The 21,152-nt window shown below is 26.9% G+C and overlaps 1 protein-coding gene across 2 annotated transcripts in view; it reads left to right on the top strand.

Moving 5' to 3' along the window:
• The window catches only part of LOC107436844 (cGMP-inhibited 3',5'-cyclic phosphodiesterase 3A), a 605,033-nt gene that overhangs the window by 368,582 nt on the left and 215,299 nt on the right, over window positions 1–21,152 (top strand). The window contains exon 1 of one of the 2 annotated variants that reach the window (XM_016048661.4): window positions 779–1,030. The exons of the other annotated variant lie outside the window; for it this stretch is intronic. Coding sequence (XP_015904147.2) covers window positions 1,010–1,030 — 21 coding nt within the window. The 5' untranslated portion in view covers window positions 779–1,009. Of the gene's footprint in view, window positions 1–778; window positions 1,031–21,152 lie in introns of those variants that run through there. 2 annotated transcript variants of the gene reach the window in all.

Here is a 21,152-nt window from a genome sequence, read left to right as displayed (position 1 = left end):
TATAAAATTTACACCGTATTTGGTATTATCGTTCAACGTTGTACTTATTTTTTTGAGAGTTATGAACTAATTTTGTGTTTACGAAATTTTTGTCAAAGTTAAAACACACAGCAATGAAATTATAGGCAATGCTAAATTTAGTGTTACCTTAGTTCATAAACTTGACTTCTTAATATTGTTGTTCAACTTACGAAAACGTGATTCAATTTAACGAGTTTCTAAGGTTACAGCAAATTTAACCCCGCATTTAAGTTTAATGACATGTTTAGCCCTGAACAAATTTTTGTAAGATTTTATAAACTAATATTTATTTTTAATCTTCTTTTTCAAAAGTGAAACTGATAGCATAGATTATGCATGACAGTGATATGAAAATTGAAAGTAATTAATTCATTTATTTATACTTAGAATGAATTCATTGAACGAAATATTTATTAAAACATTCGAACATTAATCTCAATGTTTACCATATTTTGCTTACATAATTAGAATTGACTTTTAATTCATAAATTCTTTACTCTTCACCGAAATTCGTAAACGCGCACGATTATCTCTATTTTCCTTCTCCCAAACCCATTCATAAAAGCAGTCTTCTAAGTCACAAAATCTTCTTTGAAGTGACATCTATTTATTCCATCTGTGTCAAGTGAGTGAACTCTGTCCACCCCCCCTTATCTGACCTTACCTCCACCCATCTGAAAAGTTCTATGGCAACGGTGGATGCCTAGATGGCGTTCTTACTCCTCGACCCTCCCGTTCATAGAACATTTTACATCATAAGTCTCCCAACACTCCTCACGAGTGTCACGGGCAGTGAATATTAGGTGCTCCCCAGCATCCTTGCATAAAATCCCTCTCTTGAGCTTCTTCGAAAATTCTACCCCAGTAAATGATGCTCTCTGGTGTGTGAATGTGTCTTAGGATATATATTGTTCGCTAAAGGAATTATGACAGTGTTTTGTTATGATGGAACGTAAAGGATTTGGGAACATGCCTTAAAATACTCAACATGGGTAACTCGCCTTCTAAGGTAAGTACTTGCCTTATTACATGTCTTTATTTGGCTTTTACTTTGAGATGTTGGCCTGAGACTTTGTAGTTGCCGGGAAGGTATTATTAATATTCACGCATTTTTCTTATTTTACTTATAATTTTTAATTTTATTTAAATTTTTTGTTTAAAAAGAATATTAAGCTTTTGATTTTGACGTGTTGTAAAATTTTTCTTTTTAATGAGAGTTAGATACTGTTTGAAGCCATCAGAAATTGGTTAAAACCATCAAAATCTTAGGATGGTAATCATGATGATATATACATAACATATATATATATATATATATATATATATATATATATATATATATATATATATATATATATATATATATATATATATATATATATATATATATATATATATATATATATATATATATATATATATATATTAATATATATATATATATATATATATATATATATATATATATATATATATATATATATATATATATGGGTAGGTATGTTATATATGGAAAGGTATGTTATATTGGGTTCAAAATTGGTCAATTTTAATCTTAAATCCCCTCGAAACTCCACATTTAATTTATTTTTGTTCTTAGTTAAGATAGAATTTACGTAACTGAAACCGGCTTCAACCATATAGGAACTTGGAAATACTATCATAAATGGCTGAGTTATTTGTAAAGTCTTACATATTTTTGCATTATATTTATATTTGTCCAAAATTTGCTTATTGTTAAATTTTTAAAAAGCGTCTTTGCTTCAAATCCCCATAATAATTCAGCAAGCTCATCTTGCAGGTTGATGTCCACGTTTTCAATTTGAGCAGAAAATGGCACAATAATCCAATCAGGGATGTCAATGTTTTCCAAATCAACAAAACGCCGTTTAAAATCGTCGCTCAATTTTTGAAGATTACCTGTATATATTTCCAAGTCTTCTTCTTTTATTTCTAATTGTCACATATCTGAAAAATACTGATAATCCTTCGACCAATCGACCCCCATTCGACCCCCTGGCTCAGATCGACCCCCGCTTATATTAAATAGACCCCAGAGGGTCTATATAGACCACTTTGGCGACCTCTGCAAGCTATTTTAAAATTTTATTGCATTTACCAAATTTTTAAACATAATATAAAGCAATATTTTATTGCTAATTTTACCAAAATCATTACCAAAGAACTTCGGTAAAAGCTACTGCGCTTTTAGGTGTCCCCACACAGCCAGAAACTCGGTAAATTTTACCATATGCTAGTAGTTTTGACCATACTTTTCTCTCACTTAATGCACATTCCTTAAATGGTAGTATTTTTACCTTTCTTTTTTCTCCTTATTTCTTTCCCACGGCTCAAGAGTTTTGCTTTCTTTCGAAGAAACAGAGAAGATGTGATCCCCTAAGAGACACGATCTTAAGGTCGTCACTAGAAACATTATGTAACTAAGTTTCCTAAACTTTCAGCACTGATTTAGCAACAAAATTCTATGCATTCATGACTGTTCATTTTATTAAAATTGCAAAAACCGAATTTTTGATTTAAAGTTAGCACATAAAGTTTCTGATAAATATCTATAGATAAATAAAGTAATTATGATTTTCTTATGCATCAGAGAAAGATACTTGTCATATTTCTGTTTCAAGCAATGTCATTGGGTAAAAAAAATCTTAAAGATCTTATGATCTTAATTGCACAAATTATGTACAGATACTAGGTCTTTCATTAGCAGAAAATTGTTAGAAATTTTGACAGTGTTTACTTGTAAAATATATATTTTTCCACTGGGAAAATATTATAATAGAAACACTCAGAATATGATCAAATTGATTATGTTTCTGGTCCTATGGGAACACCAGAAAAAGTTTGATAACTCTAGCCGATGCGCTTTGATGATTATTGAGGCAAAATTAACGATAAAATATTGTTTTATAATGTGAGATAAAATTTGATATATGTTGTAAGATTCGGCAATTTTTTCCTGATATCTTTTAATAAGAACACTGAGAAAATAAAAGATCAAAACTACCTGAATGTAATAAATTTTATCGTGTTTGTACCTGTATGAGAACACTAAAAAGTTCAGTAATTTTTACCAAAGCTCTTTGGTAACGATCCTTGTAAAATAACGATAAAATATAGTTTTGTAATATTGATAAAATTTGGTAAATGTGGTAAAATTTGGTAATTTTATCATGATACCTTAGATTATGCCATAAAAACTCATTTATTTGTTTAAATTTACTTTTCAGTTAGGAATTGTTTCTTAATGTCTAGAAATAAGAACTATAAGTGAAGTAATAAGAAGTTTGAAATTTAGAATTTCTGGTAAACGGCTTCTATATTAACGGAAAAATTATCATATGCACAGTTTATCTATGTAAATGTTTTGGTTTTATAAACTAGAATTATAGTTTTTTTTGTTTTTGTTTTTCCCGAATTGTTAATACCCATACCATAATTTTTCTCTATGTGACTCTATTCAACGGTATTAACCATTCATAATCCCTTATTAATATTATTTTCTTGTTTAATTATGTTTTTGATTTTGGTTTTTACTATTTAATAAGGTTTTAAAACTAAAATGGTTAAATATAATAATGATAAAAATAATTGTATGACATTTCCTTATCATGCCAGTTTTTAGAAGAAAATAATATTTAGTTACTGTTTTATAATAACTATCAGGAAATAAATTAGATTTACTTTTTTAACAATCTTATATTAAACTGCATTAAGTCAACGCATGCAAATGAAATATTGAACACGAAATGACTATTTTAAATTTTAGAGCTTTATCCTGATTTAAGTTTTCTGGTGAAACAAATTTAACTAGTATTATAGTAACCAAAAACTAAATACGAATTAAAAAAAAGGTTTATCAACCAAGTTTTAATGATAAACACGCAAATGTGTAAATTTCATTCCAATAGAATTTTAAACTGAATCCGTTCAACGAAATCTGCGTTAATACAGCAAAAAATTTTGAGATCTTCTGCCTGAAATTTTTTTAATTTTATGTAACTATTTATTTAGCCTTAAGGAATAAAAATAATTGGTGAATCAATAGTGGGTCTTTGCGAACAAATTCCTTGGTATTGACGTACATAAAATATTAACTATACTCTTTAATTCTGCTTTAAATTCAAAAGGGATTTGGTTACATTTCGTTTCAACATTTTTTTTTAATGTGTGTGCATTGGAAAGGCATGATATTCATTGCATGATAGGATTTAATGTCTTGATTTAAGTCTCTTCAAGGTTAATTTACTTTGTTAACAGTTTTATCAGTTTTACGAATACGAAGTTATTTGTAGAGTATGAAGAATTTAACAGAATTAACCATTCAAATTCGAAATCAAGTTTTTCAAGCAATTAAAATTTTAACCTGATTACTTGTCTGAAAAAATATTTTTGTATGCAACAGAAAGTTCAATTTTAGAGTGAAAACTTTTTTTTGATAATTCAGAAGTCTTTAGTTGTATTTTTTTGAAATAATTTAATTAGGAGATTTGACGAAACGCAAACTCTTAAATGTTTGAAGAAATTTTTCTGTCCCTTATAAGTCATCACATCTTTCTGATTTTAAAGCTATTTGTACTGTATATGTATTGTACAGTAATTACTGCGCTTGTTTGAGTTTCTATAATGACTAATCATGAACCGCGATGGCTCTAGGGGTAGAGCGTTCGCTTTCCAATGAGGTGAGCCGAGTTCGAACCCCAGCGATGGCTAGTCGATTCGAATCAGCATCCGGCTTGCACCGACCACAGTACTGACGTGAAATATTATCAGTGGTAGACGGGTCATGGGTTAGAGTCCCTTTGCCGTCAGGCTAACAGTGGGAGGTTTTCGTTGTCTTCCTCTCCATGTAACGCAAATGCGGGATAGTTCCATCAAAAAGTCCTCCACGGAGGCAAATTTCTCTAAGTACTTGATCCAGGGCTTCTGAATTGGGTTTAAAATTACAAGGCTACGAAGTTGAACATTAGGTAGTTGTAAACCCACAAATTGGGTTGATTGCTCAACGACGGTTATTAGATAAAACAAAATGACTAAGAATTCATCTCTTTTTGTATTTTTTAACGTTATATTTAAAAAAAAATTGAACACCATGGACTATCTAATCAATGGCGGTGTTCATTGTCACCTAGCCATTACACCTAATGCTATTCAAAAAATAAGCATCTTCAAAAAATAAATAAATAAAAATGAAGACAGAATTCAAAAGTTTAAGTAGAGAATTTGCCAGAAAACAATTGAAAATATCATGAATTTTACTTATTCATTTTTTGCAGGTTTTATAAACATGCTTTGATTTTGCGATTTTTATTTTTGATTACTTTTTTTCTGTTTATTTCTAATAATTTCATATTAATATTGTAAAACCGTTTGAAAAAATTTTTTTTTTATTTTATTGTGATATTTCATTATTATTATTTTTTGAAAAAAAAGCCCATTTTTAAGAATGTGTAGTTTTATCTTGAAAAGTTTTTAAAATTTTTGAACATTCTTGTTCCTTATTTGTGTTTATTACTAACATTGAGAACTTATATTTATGATGTGTCGATTATTTTTCATCTTTGGGACTAAAAACAGAAGCTCTAAATTTGTTTTAGAAACTTAACTTGTAATTTATTTTTCTTATAAAAACGTCAATGATATAATAAAAAGACAAATAAGATACTTTATTGTCAAAGGTTGAGAGAAAATGAGTTAAAATTTGACAACAACTATTAATAAATAAGAAGCTATTTTTGGGTATATGAAGAAATTGTCGACAGGTTGAAAGAAATCTTATTAAAGAATAAGGTGACTTTTCTTAATTCTTAGTTCTTTCTTTATTCGCACTATAAAAAGTTTTGGATCAAATTTCGCTAAAATTCATTTTGCCTTAAAATCCACTTTCACAGTAAAATTTTATACCATGACTTTTACCGTAGTATTTGTTTAATTACAGTCAATCAGTATTTTTAAAATAAATATTATTGTATGCATAAAATTCCGGTATAACCCTTTTTTTGTTAAACTTAACGTTGACTAAACTTCTGTTAACTTAAACTTTTATTAACTTAAACTTTGGTAAAACTTAACGGTAAAAATTGATTTTACGGTAAAAAGTGCCGAAACTTAGGGTGCCAGAACTTTTTACCTTAATTTAATCCGGAATTTTTTAGAGTAAGTTTTTTGAAATTTTCTGTTTATAAAGTTTTATAAATATTTATAACATAGTAGCATATTCTGCAGATTTTAATTTTATGTTTAAAGAAAAAAGTTTAAATTTTAATAATGACTAAAAAAAATGAAACGGAATAATATTTTTTAAACAAAATATTTAAAAAAAAAAAAACTTGAAATGCGAAAATTCATTCCTCCTGTTTCTTTACTAAATATTGAATTATTTTATTACGATATTGAGTCTAACTCAATTTATCAATGTAGATTATTGCTATAACCACAAAAATTATTACAATAAATAACTTCTGTTCCAATGACGGAACCTTCAAATAATTAAACTGGTGCAAAGGGTTAACCTTCAATATGCTTATTAATTATTTCTAACTATTAATAAAATTTATTAATTATAAAAAAGGGAATTATACAAAAATAAATTATAAATTATGTATCAAAATTTATTATAAATTATAATCAAAATAAATTATAAACTATAAATAAAAAATTAGACAATTTTAATAATTATAAAATTTCCATTAATAAAATTATGAAATTCAGCAGAATATTAAACATAAATATTTTAATGATCATAAGTTATTGATTATCAAAATATGAAACGAAAGATCCGCTATCTCGAAATTATGGTTTCAATAGTTTTATCCGGAGATCAATCAATAGGTAGGGTTCAAATAAATTTTATTTTTCGCTTATCTCGCCTTATCTTGAAAACTATTTACGAGATAAAAGGTTTATCTGAAGATTTAAATAAATATAATTAAAAATAGTCATTAGAAAAAAATTGTTCGTGTTAATTTATTTAATAATAATCAGAAATATTATTATTAAATAAGCATGCAAATTCGCATATCTATTTGAACTACGTCATTTTAAATGGCAAAATATAAAATTGATCGAATTCGATCAAATATCTTTCGGGAAACAAAAATTAAGAACTCGATTTTATTTAAATTTCATAATTCTATAACTAATGTATTTCACTTCAATTTTGTATATTCTCATTTAATAAAACTATGTAATAACATGTAAATTTTGCACTTCAAAATCCTTTCTATTTTTTTAATTATTATTAATTGTAATCATGACAAAAGAGTAATAAATAAATTGCTAAAATTTATTTTTATGCAGTATTTCCTTTGGATGAACGAATTTTATCATTAAGAGGGAAGAAGAAAAGATCAGACCATTGAATCTTCTTACTGTGCATCAAATTTTTACTTTACGGAGAAATTATTTCCCTTTATTTATCAATGTACACAAATTTACACATTTGAAAACAATATTCAATACCATTTAAGTATAATTATGCTTGCAAATTATGAAGATCTTAAGAAACTTAACAATTATGTACAGTGCGCAAAATAAAATACGGACCACCCTGAATGACTTTTGGTCCAATAAAAGGATCGTCATGTTCTAGAATTCAATATTAATTATTCAAGGAGGTCACCACAATTATACTAATTAATTAGTGCAGACGATAATTTAAGCTACGAAGTCAGACACAAAAACGTACTTTCTCTGAATAAGCATATCTTTTTTTCGATGGATCCAGATTTTTGACCCCCAAAACATAGGGGATAGCTGCAGTCTGAAAAATTTTGAACAGGAGAGCGGTCTTAAGTTCGAACCCCTTAGTGACAATTTTGCTTTTCTTGATTTTGACGTGTTTCTCCATGTTTCGAGAACTTTATTATGAATTTTTTTTAAGCACAATTATAAATTTCGTTTATGTGAAGATGATTCTATGCAAAAAAAAGAAAACCTTTCAGTAAATATATATTTATCTTTTTAATTTTTTTATTTAAAAACTGTCGAAAAAGTTTTGAATTGAAAGATATACAATTTTTGCATCATTGTAAAGAATGTAATTTTACATAACAAAATACGAACTTTTAGCAAAGTCAGTTTCTGGGAAAATTTTTAAACAGTCAATTGCGCACTATTCATAATTATATTTAATTTAATTGCTTGAAAAAAATTTCTTCTCTGTGTATAAAATCACTATTTTGCAGAGAAGTACTAATTAATGTATATAAACTTTTAAATAAAAATAAATAAATAATTTAAGAAATAATATACCTCTTATTTAACAATGTTAGCAGATGATGCAGAATCTTTAAAATACTTAACAAGTTAACTATGTTTGCTAATCAATGAATTTAATTTCAAGATCAAAACAAATTTTACAATTTGATGTAAATTCTGTACCTAATGCAACATTTCAGCTTAAGTTTAAATCTAAGATTTAACATAAGTTTAATAACCTATCACTTGTATGGTTGACTAATGTATAACAAATGCGATTCACTTGGCGCTGCAGAATCCCCTTTCTAACAGATATATTTCAAGATTTTAGAATAAAGAGCAGTTCTCTCATTCCTAGCAATTAGTTAACAGATGCGTTTAAATTGTCTACTCAAATTAACTTCATTTTCTCAAACTCTTCATTCGATGTTCTGCTAACTTCTACGGAGGAGCATTTTGCGTGAAAGCTGCGTTAATTAGAAAGTTCCCTTTCAAATTTAAACTTTTCCAAATTATTCGCCTTTCCCTTCACAATTTTTACTCTTTAGAAATTCGCTAAATTAAATGTAATTCTCGCTTTACAATGTCAGAAGTTGAGTTGTATGGTATCTGGCTCGGAGAGCTTTTAAATTACGAATACATGTTGTGCATCGCATGTTGTTGTAGTTATTGCAAAGCAAACTAAATTAATGATTCCTGATTATGTACGGTTTCTTTTAACTTCGCATAAAATTAATTATAATTAAAACCAATATTTATTTCTTGTGTTATAGTTAAAGTTTATTTTTCTTTTAACTATTAGAAAAAAATTTACAATTATATTACCTTAACTGTTGCTCCTAATCAATTCTGAACACGCATTGTTGCGTTTATTACAAAAAAATAATAATTTTGTTTTTTAAAGCTACTAGTTAATTCTGAGCACGTATTGTTCAGTTTATTAAAAAAATAGATAGATAAACTTTGAGGAACAGCCTTCATAATTTAGTATAAATTGCATAGTTAGACCTGATACCTTTGTTTTGTTATATTTTTTATTTTAAAGCCAATATTAATTTTCTCTCTTACAGTTAATGTTTAGTTCTCTTTTAAACTATCAAAAACCTTTTTATAATTATATTAAATTAAATGTTGTTATTAGTTAATTCTGAATGCTCGTTGTTATGTTTTTTTAAAAATAAATTTACGAAATTAATATTGTTGGTTAAATTAATAGCTTTAAGTAAAAGTCTTCATCAAAATGGCATAGTTAGATTTTTTCGGTTGATTGTTATATTGTTACTTTAAAACCAATATTAATTTCCTGTGATATATCTTAAGTTTGTTTTTCTTTTAAGCTATTAAAAACCTTTTTATCATTATATTAACTTTACTGTTGCTACTAACTCCATCAGGAAAACGTGCATCGTTACGCTCTTTTAAAAAAAATTTTGACAAATAAATTTTGTGAAGGTTAAATTCATAACTTTAAAGAACAATCTTCATTATTCTAAAGCAAGACACATTTAGAGTTTATAAGTTTGTTTCGTTATATTTTTCTTTTAAAACTAATATTAAATTCTAGTGTTATAATTATTTTTTTTATTTTTAACTATTAAATAACTTTTTATCATATTATTTTCATTACTGCTACTAACTAATTCTGAACGCTCATTGCAACGCTCTTTAAAAAATTTTGATAAGTAAAGTTTGAAGTTGCATTCGTAATTTTAAAGCATTAACAAAGCAATCGTAATTTTAAAGCACATAAACATTAACTTCATAATTCTAGAAGATTGGTATAGTTAGACTTCATACTTTTGTTTTGTTGTTTCTCATTTTTAAGCCATTTCCGGTGTTATAGTTAAACTTTATTTTTCTTTGAACTACTAAATATTTTTTTTATAATTATGCTACTGCTACTGTTGCTACTAAGTAATTCTCAACTCATATTGTTACGCCTCTTGAAATTTTTTTTTGATTGATAATTTTAAAGAACAGTCTTTATAAGTCAACAAAGTGTCATAATTAGACCTTATACGTTTTATACGTTTATTATATAATAAACGTATAAAACGTATATGGTATCATATGTAAGGTAACATATGTTACTTTTTTATTTTGAAATCAATATAAATTTGTGTAATAGTTAAAAAAAGAATTTATTATTAAATAGCTTTTTATAGTTATATTAACTTCACTGTAGATACTAATTAATTATGAATACGCAATATTGGGCGCTTCAAAAAAAATTATAAATAAATTTAATAGTTCGAATTTATAACTTTAAAGAACAGTCTAGTTAAATAACATTGTTAGATTTTACACGTTTGTTTTGTTATATTTTTATTTTAAAACCAATATTCGTTTCCTGTGCTATAGTTAAAGTTTATTTTTTATTTTAACTGTTAATTTATTTTTGAACATTATATTACAGTTACTGTAGAACCTGCACTTTTACATTCTTTTAAAAAAATGATCAATACATTTTGTAGGCTAAATTCCTAATTTTAAACCATAATCTTTATAACTCTAGCAACATGGCATAGTAAGATATTACACGTTTAATTTGTTATGTTTTTGTTTGGAATGTGTGACTCTGGTAGATGGTTTCTTGTATTTCTCCATTTTGCAGTTTGAGGTTTTATAGGCACCCATTTCTTTACAAATCATTTCTTTTTAAAAAACAGGATTTTTTGAATGTAATTTTGAGTACAATATTTTAAATCTTCCAGCTATTATAATATTTATTATTTGTCGGCGTTTTTAATACTTTAATATTTAGCTTACCTGCATTTCTGATATTTATTTGTTTTAACGTTTTTAATATAAAATATTATTAAAAATGGTAAGACAATTAGCAATACTTAAATACATCATAAAACGACATTGTTTTGGTTCTTAAAATAATTATTAAATGTTTTCGTTTTCTACTGACTCATTATGACCTATATTTACATTGTTAACCATGTTTTTTATAGTTCAAACTTTTTTTTTCAGTGAATGATTCTTGTAAAACAAAGGATCGAGTTTAAAAGTTTTTATTATTAATAGATTAAACCACAACTTTCAGATTAATATTTTTTCAATAAGCCGCCATGTTATGAAAAAAAAAATCAATTATATTTTATTTTTCTTTGGAATTTAATCAATTATATTTTACTTGAAAATTAAATATTACCTATATTAACTTTGCTAGCCATTTGCCTTTGTTAACCAAGTTTTTCCTTGCTAATACAAGGTTAAATCAGAACTTTCTGCATAATGTTTATTCAATAATTCGTCTTTTTGTTTAAAAAAAACAGTTATGTTTCAGTTAAATTTTTTTTTGTTTCTTTTTTTTTAATTTAATAAATTATATTTCACCAAAAAAATTCAAAATCGATTATAACCTATATTAACTTCGTTAACCATTTACCTTCGTTAACCGTGTTTTTATTTGTTAATAAAATGTTAAGCTAGAACTTTTAAGTTAATATTTTTTCCATAAAAATATCAATTATGTTACAATTAATCTCTCTCTCTCTGTATATATATATATATATATATATATATATATATATATATATATATATATATATATATATATATTACAATTCTATCAATTATATTTTGTTCATTATTAACTTTGCTAGCCGTGTTTATACAGTTCGAACTTTTCTATTTTCTTTTCGTTCTTTTTTTCTTTTAAAACGCAGGATCAAGTTGAAAAAGTTTTTATTAAAAAAGGGTAAAACCATAACTTTCAGGTTCTATTCAATAAGCCGCCTATTTTGTTAAAAAAATCGAAGCATACTCTACTTGAGAAAGAAACTACATTAATTTAAACAAGAATGAAAATTGTAAGGGCTATTCAAATGAAGCTTATATATAAAAATAAATCTTATAATATATATAGTATATTTAAGAATCTATAGTATATGTAAGAATAAGCCGTTAAGTCTTATATGTTATATCGTAACTTACCAAACCATAACAATCCCCTCCAACTCCTAAAACTGTGTTTAGAGAAAAAAATTAATGAAATATAATTGTGTTTAAGAATTGTTTACTGAACTACTTTTTTATTTTATGCACTATTTTGGTGGGTAAAATAGTTTACATTTTAAATAACATATTTCAAACCAAGATGAAATATTTAATTTCGTTGATATTTTTATTTATAGAAACGCACAAATTCAACAATTGTTTAATAACTATATACATTTTTAGTATTCTACACAAATAATCTAAATTTCAATAAAAAGTATATAATAAAATTTAAATTTCTTTTATAACTATAACGTTTACAATTGGTAATTATTCCACGGAGAAAGAAATGTTAATAATATTACGGCACTATGTATCTAAATGACATTCCTGGTTAAAAAAATAGAAACATAATTTTGGTTAATAAAACTAAATACAAGATATGAAAACCATTAATTTAATACTCATAAGGAAACGGTATACCGAAACTTCTGGTTTTGAAAATTATAGTTATTATGACACAATTTACTGAAAAATGGTTTTTATTCTATAATTTTATGGAATCGTGTTAAATTTTCGAAATTGTAACACATATTATAAAACCATATTTAATTGTTAAATTTACCGATATCATTACCTAAGCGCTTCGTAAAAATCACCAAACCTTTTTGGTTTAGAGCCTGAAACAAGGTACATTTACCTTATTCTGGTACATTGAAAAAATTCTGGATCTAATTACGGTAAAAGGTACTGGTACTCATGGTGCCAATACTTTTTTAAGTGCACTTCATTTTTACCGGAACTTGTTAAGAAACCAAAAAATCTGATATATAGTATTTTTTACCATAAAATCATTTAATAACTCAAAATAAATAAATATTAAAGTAAAAATTACGGTAAAAATATAAAAAATACTGTATAATACTTTACGGTAAAAATGTGTTTCACTTTACACCATGATTTGATCTAGAATTTTTTACAGTGTAGTTTTGACCATATTTTTTTCTCGGTGTAATGCGCAAGACATTTTATAATTTTAAAACAAATTGACTTAAGAACAAAATATATCTAAGTACTGAGTTAAAACAAAATGTATTTGAGATTCGTATAATGGCAAGTATGTAAGTCACAAAATAAACAACACAAAATATACTCAATGAAAGAAATCAACATTTGAATGAAAGGTCTTTTTCAACTGTAGCGTTGCTAAGATTTGTAAGTGAGAAAGTATAAATAGATAAAAACCCCTCGCACTTTATTTCATAATATTTAGAAAAGAGACCTAAAATAAGATCATTTTATCAAAGTGTCAAGGAGATTTCTGATGAAAACTTTAAAGAAGAAAAGCAAAGGACTTTTTTTAACATACACATTCAAACTCCATTTTAAAGACCTATTTTTACTTTCAAAACAAACTTAAAATATGAGTAAACGTTTAATAATATGATTAAATTAAAAATATGAGTAATAACTATTTCTTTTTGATTGCATAAAATTACATTTAAGTAAATTAAAAAAGTATTTTGTGTTCAGTATTATAACAAATAAAAAATTATTCAATTATCTATATTTTTAGAATTAGATATACCACTATTTTAAGCATTAAATTAATATTTGTTAACATTTTTCTTTTTTTAATAATTAAATTTTTAGGTTGCTTTATTAAAGTGAAAATGAGTTTTAAAAACATTTAAGTAAGTTAGAGATTTTATAATTACTTTGCAATTACTATTCAAATTTCGTAAAAAAATTTTAACATAGCTTTTCAAAATAAGTAAAGAAACATTCATTATTGTATTTTTTTTCTTCTTAAAAGGCATTCATACAGGTGTTAAGTAATTTTTAATTGAGTCAAAGAGTTCGGGGATAATGAAAAATTTTTATTTTAAAAACATAATAAACATTCAAATTAAAAACAAAAGATATTTATTTTTTAAGTTACAAAAATATTAATTTCAAAACATGACTTTTAGCATTCGTAGAAAAAAACATACCTTTATTTGCACACCTAAAAGTTCAGTTTTTTAGCTATTTTTCGCCACTTCAATTGAGATTTTTATAATAAAAAGCATAATAACACTGATGTTTCTTAAATTTATGTATAAAATTTGTATAAATTAACTGCATTCATTTACGATTCGTGTATTATTTCTGAAGAATTATTAAATAATTCTTATTAAAAATATAAAAGAGCTTTCACTTTTATTTAAGTATTAATAGTGAGTAATTATTCAGTAATAGTATCAAACTATTATTTATAATGCAATAGATAATAAAAATGAATTGTGCCAGTTATATTTATTAACGACAAATTAAAAAAAAATTAATTTTGACATTGAGAGTCATATGTTTTGGAGCAAAATGGAACTAAACTAGATGAAACTATTCAAAACGCTCGAAGTATAAACGTTCCATAAATAAAAAGAAATATCTCTGTATCTTTCTTAATAAGCACAATCAAATTTATCAGAATTGGCATTTTAACGGAATAAAAAAAGCAGTTACAGAATTAATAGCAACCATTTGTGAGTGAAAACAAAACCGATAATATCTGCTACAGACAACTATCTGACAACATACAAAACTCTTTCTTTCCAATATATGTTTTTAATTTTTGTCACGGAAAAGAATTACCTCGATATTAATGTTGACAACGCTTGAAATTTTAAAACATCCTTAGAAATTTCGAAATGTTATGTCCTATCCAATCTACAGAACTCTCTGCAGAATCTACAGAATTTATTATTTGCATAAAACACGACTGCGGCAAACAGACAAACAGGTTTCATGGTGTAGTGAATAATCTTTTAAAATGCTTTAACGCCACAAATAGCTGCATAAATATTTATCTGTTGTGCTGACCTTATAGATAACCCATAAATCTGCTGAACCCATGTAAGGGACGCAATTACACCTTATTATAGCATTCGCTGGATTAAGAAATTATTTCTAACAAATGGAAAATGGCCCTTACAAAAAAACAGCCTGCTTTTGCAATTGTTTTGAGGTTGACAGGTGTAAAAAATAAACTTTTCTGTAGAAAATGAGGCTATGTTGTGCACCAAAAATAACCTCATCAATAAACATAAATTTCAAAAAATTTTACACCTCAAAAAATCAACCTCATAGCTTAGTGATACTTTTAAATGAAATCTGGTGAAATTATTCACGCATCAAATCTATTTATTTGCTTGAAGTGAAAAAAAACCAGCACATCTCAAAGACAACCTTTCTAAGCTGATTGATCTAAGGTAAATTTCTATCAACCTCAATACAACCTCAAGAGTGAATAAAACAACCTCATGCACCTTGATTATAAAACTCGGGAGGTTGATTTCTTAAAGTAGTTTTTGAAGTCAACTTCAAGTAAATCTCTGATCAATCTTAAAACCTCAAAACTACCACAAATAAACCTCAAGCGCACCTTACATTTTTCTAAGGGGGGGGGGGTGGATTAATTAAGCAATAACAAGTTATTTTACCTCATGCAACCTATTTTTAGAAGAAAAATTCTGTTTAACAAATTTTAAAAACTGATTTAGTGGTACAAGGAAAGCAAACATAAAACGAATTTTTTCAAAAAAAGTACTCCCTAATGTTTTCATAAACTAATAACAGTACAAAAATCATATTAAAATATTTTACTTTACCAATAGAAAATACAGTGTTTATTTTGCCTTTTTTGAATAATACGGATTATTTTATTATTTTTTTTAAATCTAATTCACAATTTTCAAAAAAACTACATAATCAAAAACCTGAATAATATTTTAAAAAACAGATTTCGTTTTCATATTTTGAACCATTGTATGGGAGATTAAATTAACTATTCCTTTTAGGGCATTAATATTTTTTTCATACTTTAAAATTTCCCCAAATTTCTGCGAAAGTGCTCTAATGATCCGATTATACTATCTATTAATAGCAACTGTTAATGTGCTGGCGAAAGATGTTATTGACTTATAATGGACTTAATGCTTCACTTAATGATATTAATTTTTTCCCCTATCGCTGACGTTTTTTTCTCATTCACATTCATAAAAGCAATCTATTAATAGCACTTTAAGACTTTCCAACAAATAACTAGATAATCTTAAGACTTCATTCTTATATTTGTTCTGTAGTTTTTAATTAAATTTAGCTGCATATACAGACATTTTTCGTAATGTATTTTTAAATAAATAACACATCTTGATTTTTAAACTTGTTTATGAACTATTTAAAATTCATACACTTATAGATTCCTCAGTAAAAATTGTTAAATAAAATTTTATTTTTATTTTCCGTGCTCGAACAAAACAGTCAAATTATAATAAATTAGATAGGATTCAAGCATATAACCATGGTATAAACCGTTTTATTAACTGCTTCCACTTAATATAGTGAAACAGCGAAAATTTTAGACAGTCCAATGAAGTCACTTAGTTCCTTGCAGCTGGGTATATGTTATGATCGAGCCAGCAAGTCTGTCAATCTCACGATCGGCAAAATGGGGGTTCGAACCCCAGAGTTGACACCATGATGATTTCGCCATTCCCTTAAACACTTGAAGAGTTTCCAGCATCCTCCACGCCCCAATTTGCAATCCTGTAATAGTAAAATGCGATACTCTCTTTAACTCTACCCTCTATATTTTGGGGTTCAGAAATCCGAATTCATTGAAAAAAAGGTATATTTGTTGAGAAAGGGTACGTTTTTGGGTTTGATTTCGTAACTTAAATTATTGGCTGCGCTAATTAATTAGTATATTTAAATTCACCCCTTCTAGCCTTCAACATAGAGTTCTAGAGAGTGAAGATTCGAACATTAGATCAGAAGTTATTCAGGGTGGTCAGGGAAGACTACTATTAATCACTATTTGCTTGAATTCAGATCTAAAAGGTTGTTCGAGTACTTCACTCTCGACGTTATTTCTTTTAACACTTAAAAAAAATTTATCTATTAAATCCGTAACAATATACAAAAAATTAACCACAAATTCCTTACAATTATATAATAAATTATGTAGTTTAGGACAAATACTTATATGTGCATAGATATGTGTGATATGGATAATTGTATAGCACTGATTATTTTGATTTTGATTGTTTTTTATAAAACTGAAATCGTGTTATTTTTTATCACTTGCGAAAAAAAACTTGAATACGAATGTTTAACCATCAGATATGTGTGATATGGATAATTGTATAACACAGGTTATTTCGATTTTGATTATTTTTAATAACACCGACAGCTCATTATTTTCTCGGATTTCTCATGTAGCTTAAATGCGAATGTTTTGACCATGATATGGATAATTTTTTTCACTCTAATTATTTCAATTTATATTACTTTTTATAACACTGAGAGCATTTTCTAGGACTTACGAATGTAACTTGTATACGAATGTCTGATCATTAGATATATGTGATATGGATAATTGTATAGCACTGATTATTTTTTATAACACTGAAAGCGTGTTACTTTCTATCACTTGCGAAAAAAAACTTGAATACGAATGTTTAACCATCATGTGATATATGTGTGTTATGGATAATAGTATGACACAGGTTATTTCGATTTTGATTATTTTTAATAACACCGAGAGCTCATTATTTTCTCGGATTTCTCATGTAGCTTAAATGCGAATGTTTTGACCATGATATGGATAATTTTTTGACACTAATTATTTCAATTTATATTATTTTTTATAACACTGAGAGCATATTATTTTCTAGGACTAACGAATGTAACTTGTATACGAATGTCTGATCATTAGATATATGTGATATGGATAATTGTATAGCACTGATTATTTTTTATTACACTGAAAGCGTTCTATCACTTGCGAAACAAAACTTGAATACGAATGTCTCGACTATGAGATATGAGTACTGCGGATAATTTTCTCATGGACTTTTATTTAGAAGTTAGAATAAATATTTAATTTGCGTTAAAAAGGAAATTTTGATTTAAAACTACACTGTTAGAAATTTCTCGGAAAAAATGGTTAAATAACAATTTATTGAATGGTTATTTTACCGTATTTAATCAAAACAGTCAAATAACCATAAATAAAATGGTAATCAAACTGTTAAGTTTAAGAAAAATTGTTTATTAACTGCTTTTCCCTAATACGGTTAAACAACCAGAATTTTATTGTATCCACTAGAACGACCTAATGAAGCTACTTAGTTCCTTGCAAATGTGTACATATCATAGCCGAGCTGGCTTACCTGTCAATCTCATGACCGGCGGAACTAGAGTTCGAGTCCTAGTGTTGACTCTGCAATATTTTCTCCATTACATGAGAAATTTCCAGTGTCCAGCATTCTCCAATGTCCATTACCTAACGAAAAGGCGAGCTCCTATGTCTAGTTAAACAATTAATTTTCTTTTTACGTTTTTGAAAAATGCTAGTGGTAAATGGTTAAAAAACCGCATAGTTTTGTATTCATGGTTTTATAACCATACGTTTTGTAAATGGTTTCAAAATCATAAAGGGAAAAAAATGTTCTCTACCGTAAACTTTACGGTTAATCGGATGTACAGACAGCTGCCAGTTATTTTACCGTAATTTTGGAAGGAAAATTTTAACAGTGTAAGGTCTGGACACTTTTTAAGATAAATTTTAATTTAAACAGAAACTTGTCCCAGAACATTGCTTATCTTTTTATTAATACATTTTGGAAATGGAAGGTTTGTGGACATCTAGCTATGCACATTTTATAACTTTTAATTCGTTTTAAATGCAAAAAAATACATTTAATGATTGTGAAAAAAACACTTAAGATATCTTTTTTTCTTGTTATCAAAATTAGTTTTTAAATTATATTTCAAACCTTTATAACTTTGGAATTAGTTATTTCAATGTAAATCATTCTTGCAAACAAATTCGTATTAAAAGAAGCTATTACTTAAAAAAAATCTTTCAAAGTATGAATGACAAAAAACAACACTATTTTTGGAAAGCCCCACTTGTTTATTAATGTTTAATCCTTAAAATTTGAAACTCTTCAGACGCATGACAATATTTTTTTAACATGCCTTTTTTTATACAAAAAATTGTTATAGTCACTATTGTCATGAAGTACCATTTTCTAAAACATGAACTATATATAGCAATTTTTAATAGATATGTAATACTTTTAATAGATTGTTTACTTCAAAAAAATTAATCCATTCCACGGATACCTTTGGGACATGAAAATAATGAAAACGTTTAAAACAACTGTCGAGCATTTGATCATAACTTAATTTTATACAAAGCATTATAATGAATTGCACTGTCTAGGGACTTTAGAGAAAAATTAAATTTCAAAATAAGCCATTTAAAAAAAAAGAAGTAATACATCTCTTGCTTTTTCAACCGACGTATTTTGTTGTGGGTTAAAACTTAAAAACTCTAACAAATTCATTTATTCTTCATATATTTAAATTCGCCAAGCAAATCTTCAGAGAGCTCGTGAAATGAAATTAGTATACACAATTTAAATTCAGTTCTAGAAGAATGACGACAATTAATTATTTTTGAGGGAGGAGTAACTTTTTTTTTTATTTCGTTTAAATTCTTGTAATTTAAAAGTCTCTGAAGTCACTCATTTTAATTCTCTTTTTAATAACAGTCTTTTCATAGGAAGTGGATAGAGCTGATTAACTTTAATTTGGTCTCAAATATTTAGTATAGAGTTAAAGCTTCCCTTTGAGTAGCGGGTAATATAAAGATCTTTAAATGTAAGAAATGAAAATAATATATAGTATTTAAAGCATAATTTGAATGGTTTGGGACGCAATGATAAAAATAGCATTTTTTATTGACCTAGTCAAGAAAATTTTTTCACTTAAATTTCTCTTAAATCTAACCGAAACTGATCCAACAAAGGATAAGATATACTTAGATAAGATATACTTGACAAACGCAAAAGACAACGCAACTAAAGCACCACGCATATTTTATTTTTTGTTGAACAGCTGATCCCATTTTTTTAGTTTAATTCTGCGAATATTCAACTCAGTAGCCTTGTAGGTTTGAACCTAATAAAAAAGACAAGGGAACTCTAATATTGCTTATTGGGAGAAAATTTATCTTAGTGGAGGACTTTTTGGTGGAACTAACCCTCATTTGAGTTGCATGGAGAGGAAAACCATGAAAATCTCCCACGGTTAGTCTGACGGCAAAATGACTGTAACCCATGATCCGTCTACAACTGAGGAAATTTTATGTCAGCACCTCGGTTGGTGTGGTTCGGAATTCGTATCGACCAGCCATTGCTGAGATTCGGACCTGATTCACTTCATTGGGAGAGAACGCTCTATCCCCTGAGCCACTGTGGCTCAGTATCCGTTCCTTAGAGTAACTAAACTGGTTTTTAAACTTCAACTTAAAAACATGAAAGATGTGTCTGAAATCAGGACATTAATCTATCTTCTATCTATCTATATAATAAGAATTCAGATCACAGGTTTGAGTTTTCTGTTGCTAAAATCGTTTGACACTGCTTATCATCTACCTAACTTGAATTTTAGGAGTCTTTCTATATTTTGAAGAATTTCTATAAATTTGTTAATGATCCCACCTTTTCCCCGATAATGGGAAATGTATTTTAATTTAATCTCTTGCACCCCCTGAAATCCCCTCAACACTGCTTCGTATCCCCCCTTTTTATTTTCTTGCTCAAATTTGTTCCTCAGTCCCTTTTGGTAAAACCACTTTGCATATGCTTGTCTTTTTCTCTTCTCTGCTGTCATTTGGCTTTCAGACACTGTTGACGGTTCTTGTTTAAAGTACTGAAACTATATTATGTAAATTTATGTACTTTCTTTAGAATTTATTCCCATTGTATTTTGCTTTGGTTTAACCGAATCTTCTTTGTCTAAAATTCTCTTAAATAGACCAAAATTATTCTGTAACCGCCCAAACTATATTTTATAAAAGTTTCATTTACGCAATATATTTTAGATGCTAAAGTTTTACAAAATTGGCTCAA

Source organism: Parasteatoda tepidariorum, chromosome 6, assembly GCF_982258835.1.
Source record: "Parasteatoda tepidariorum strain Cologne lab strain chromosome 6, Ptep-v5.0, whole genome shotgun sequence".
NCBI classification, from domain to species: Eukaryota; Metazoa; Arthropoda; class Arachnida; order Araneae; family Theridiidae; genus Parasteatoda; species Parasteatoda tepidariorum.
This window is presented reverse-complemented; position numbering and strand designations above follow the sequence as displayed.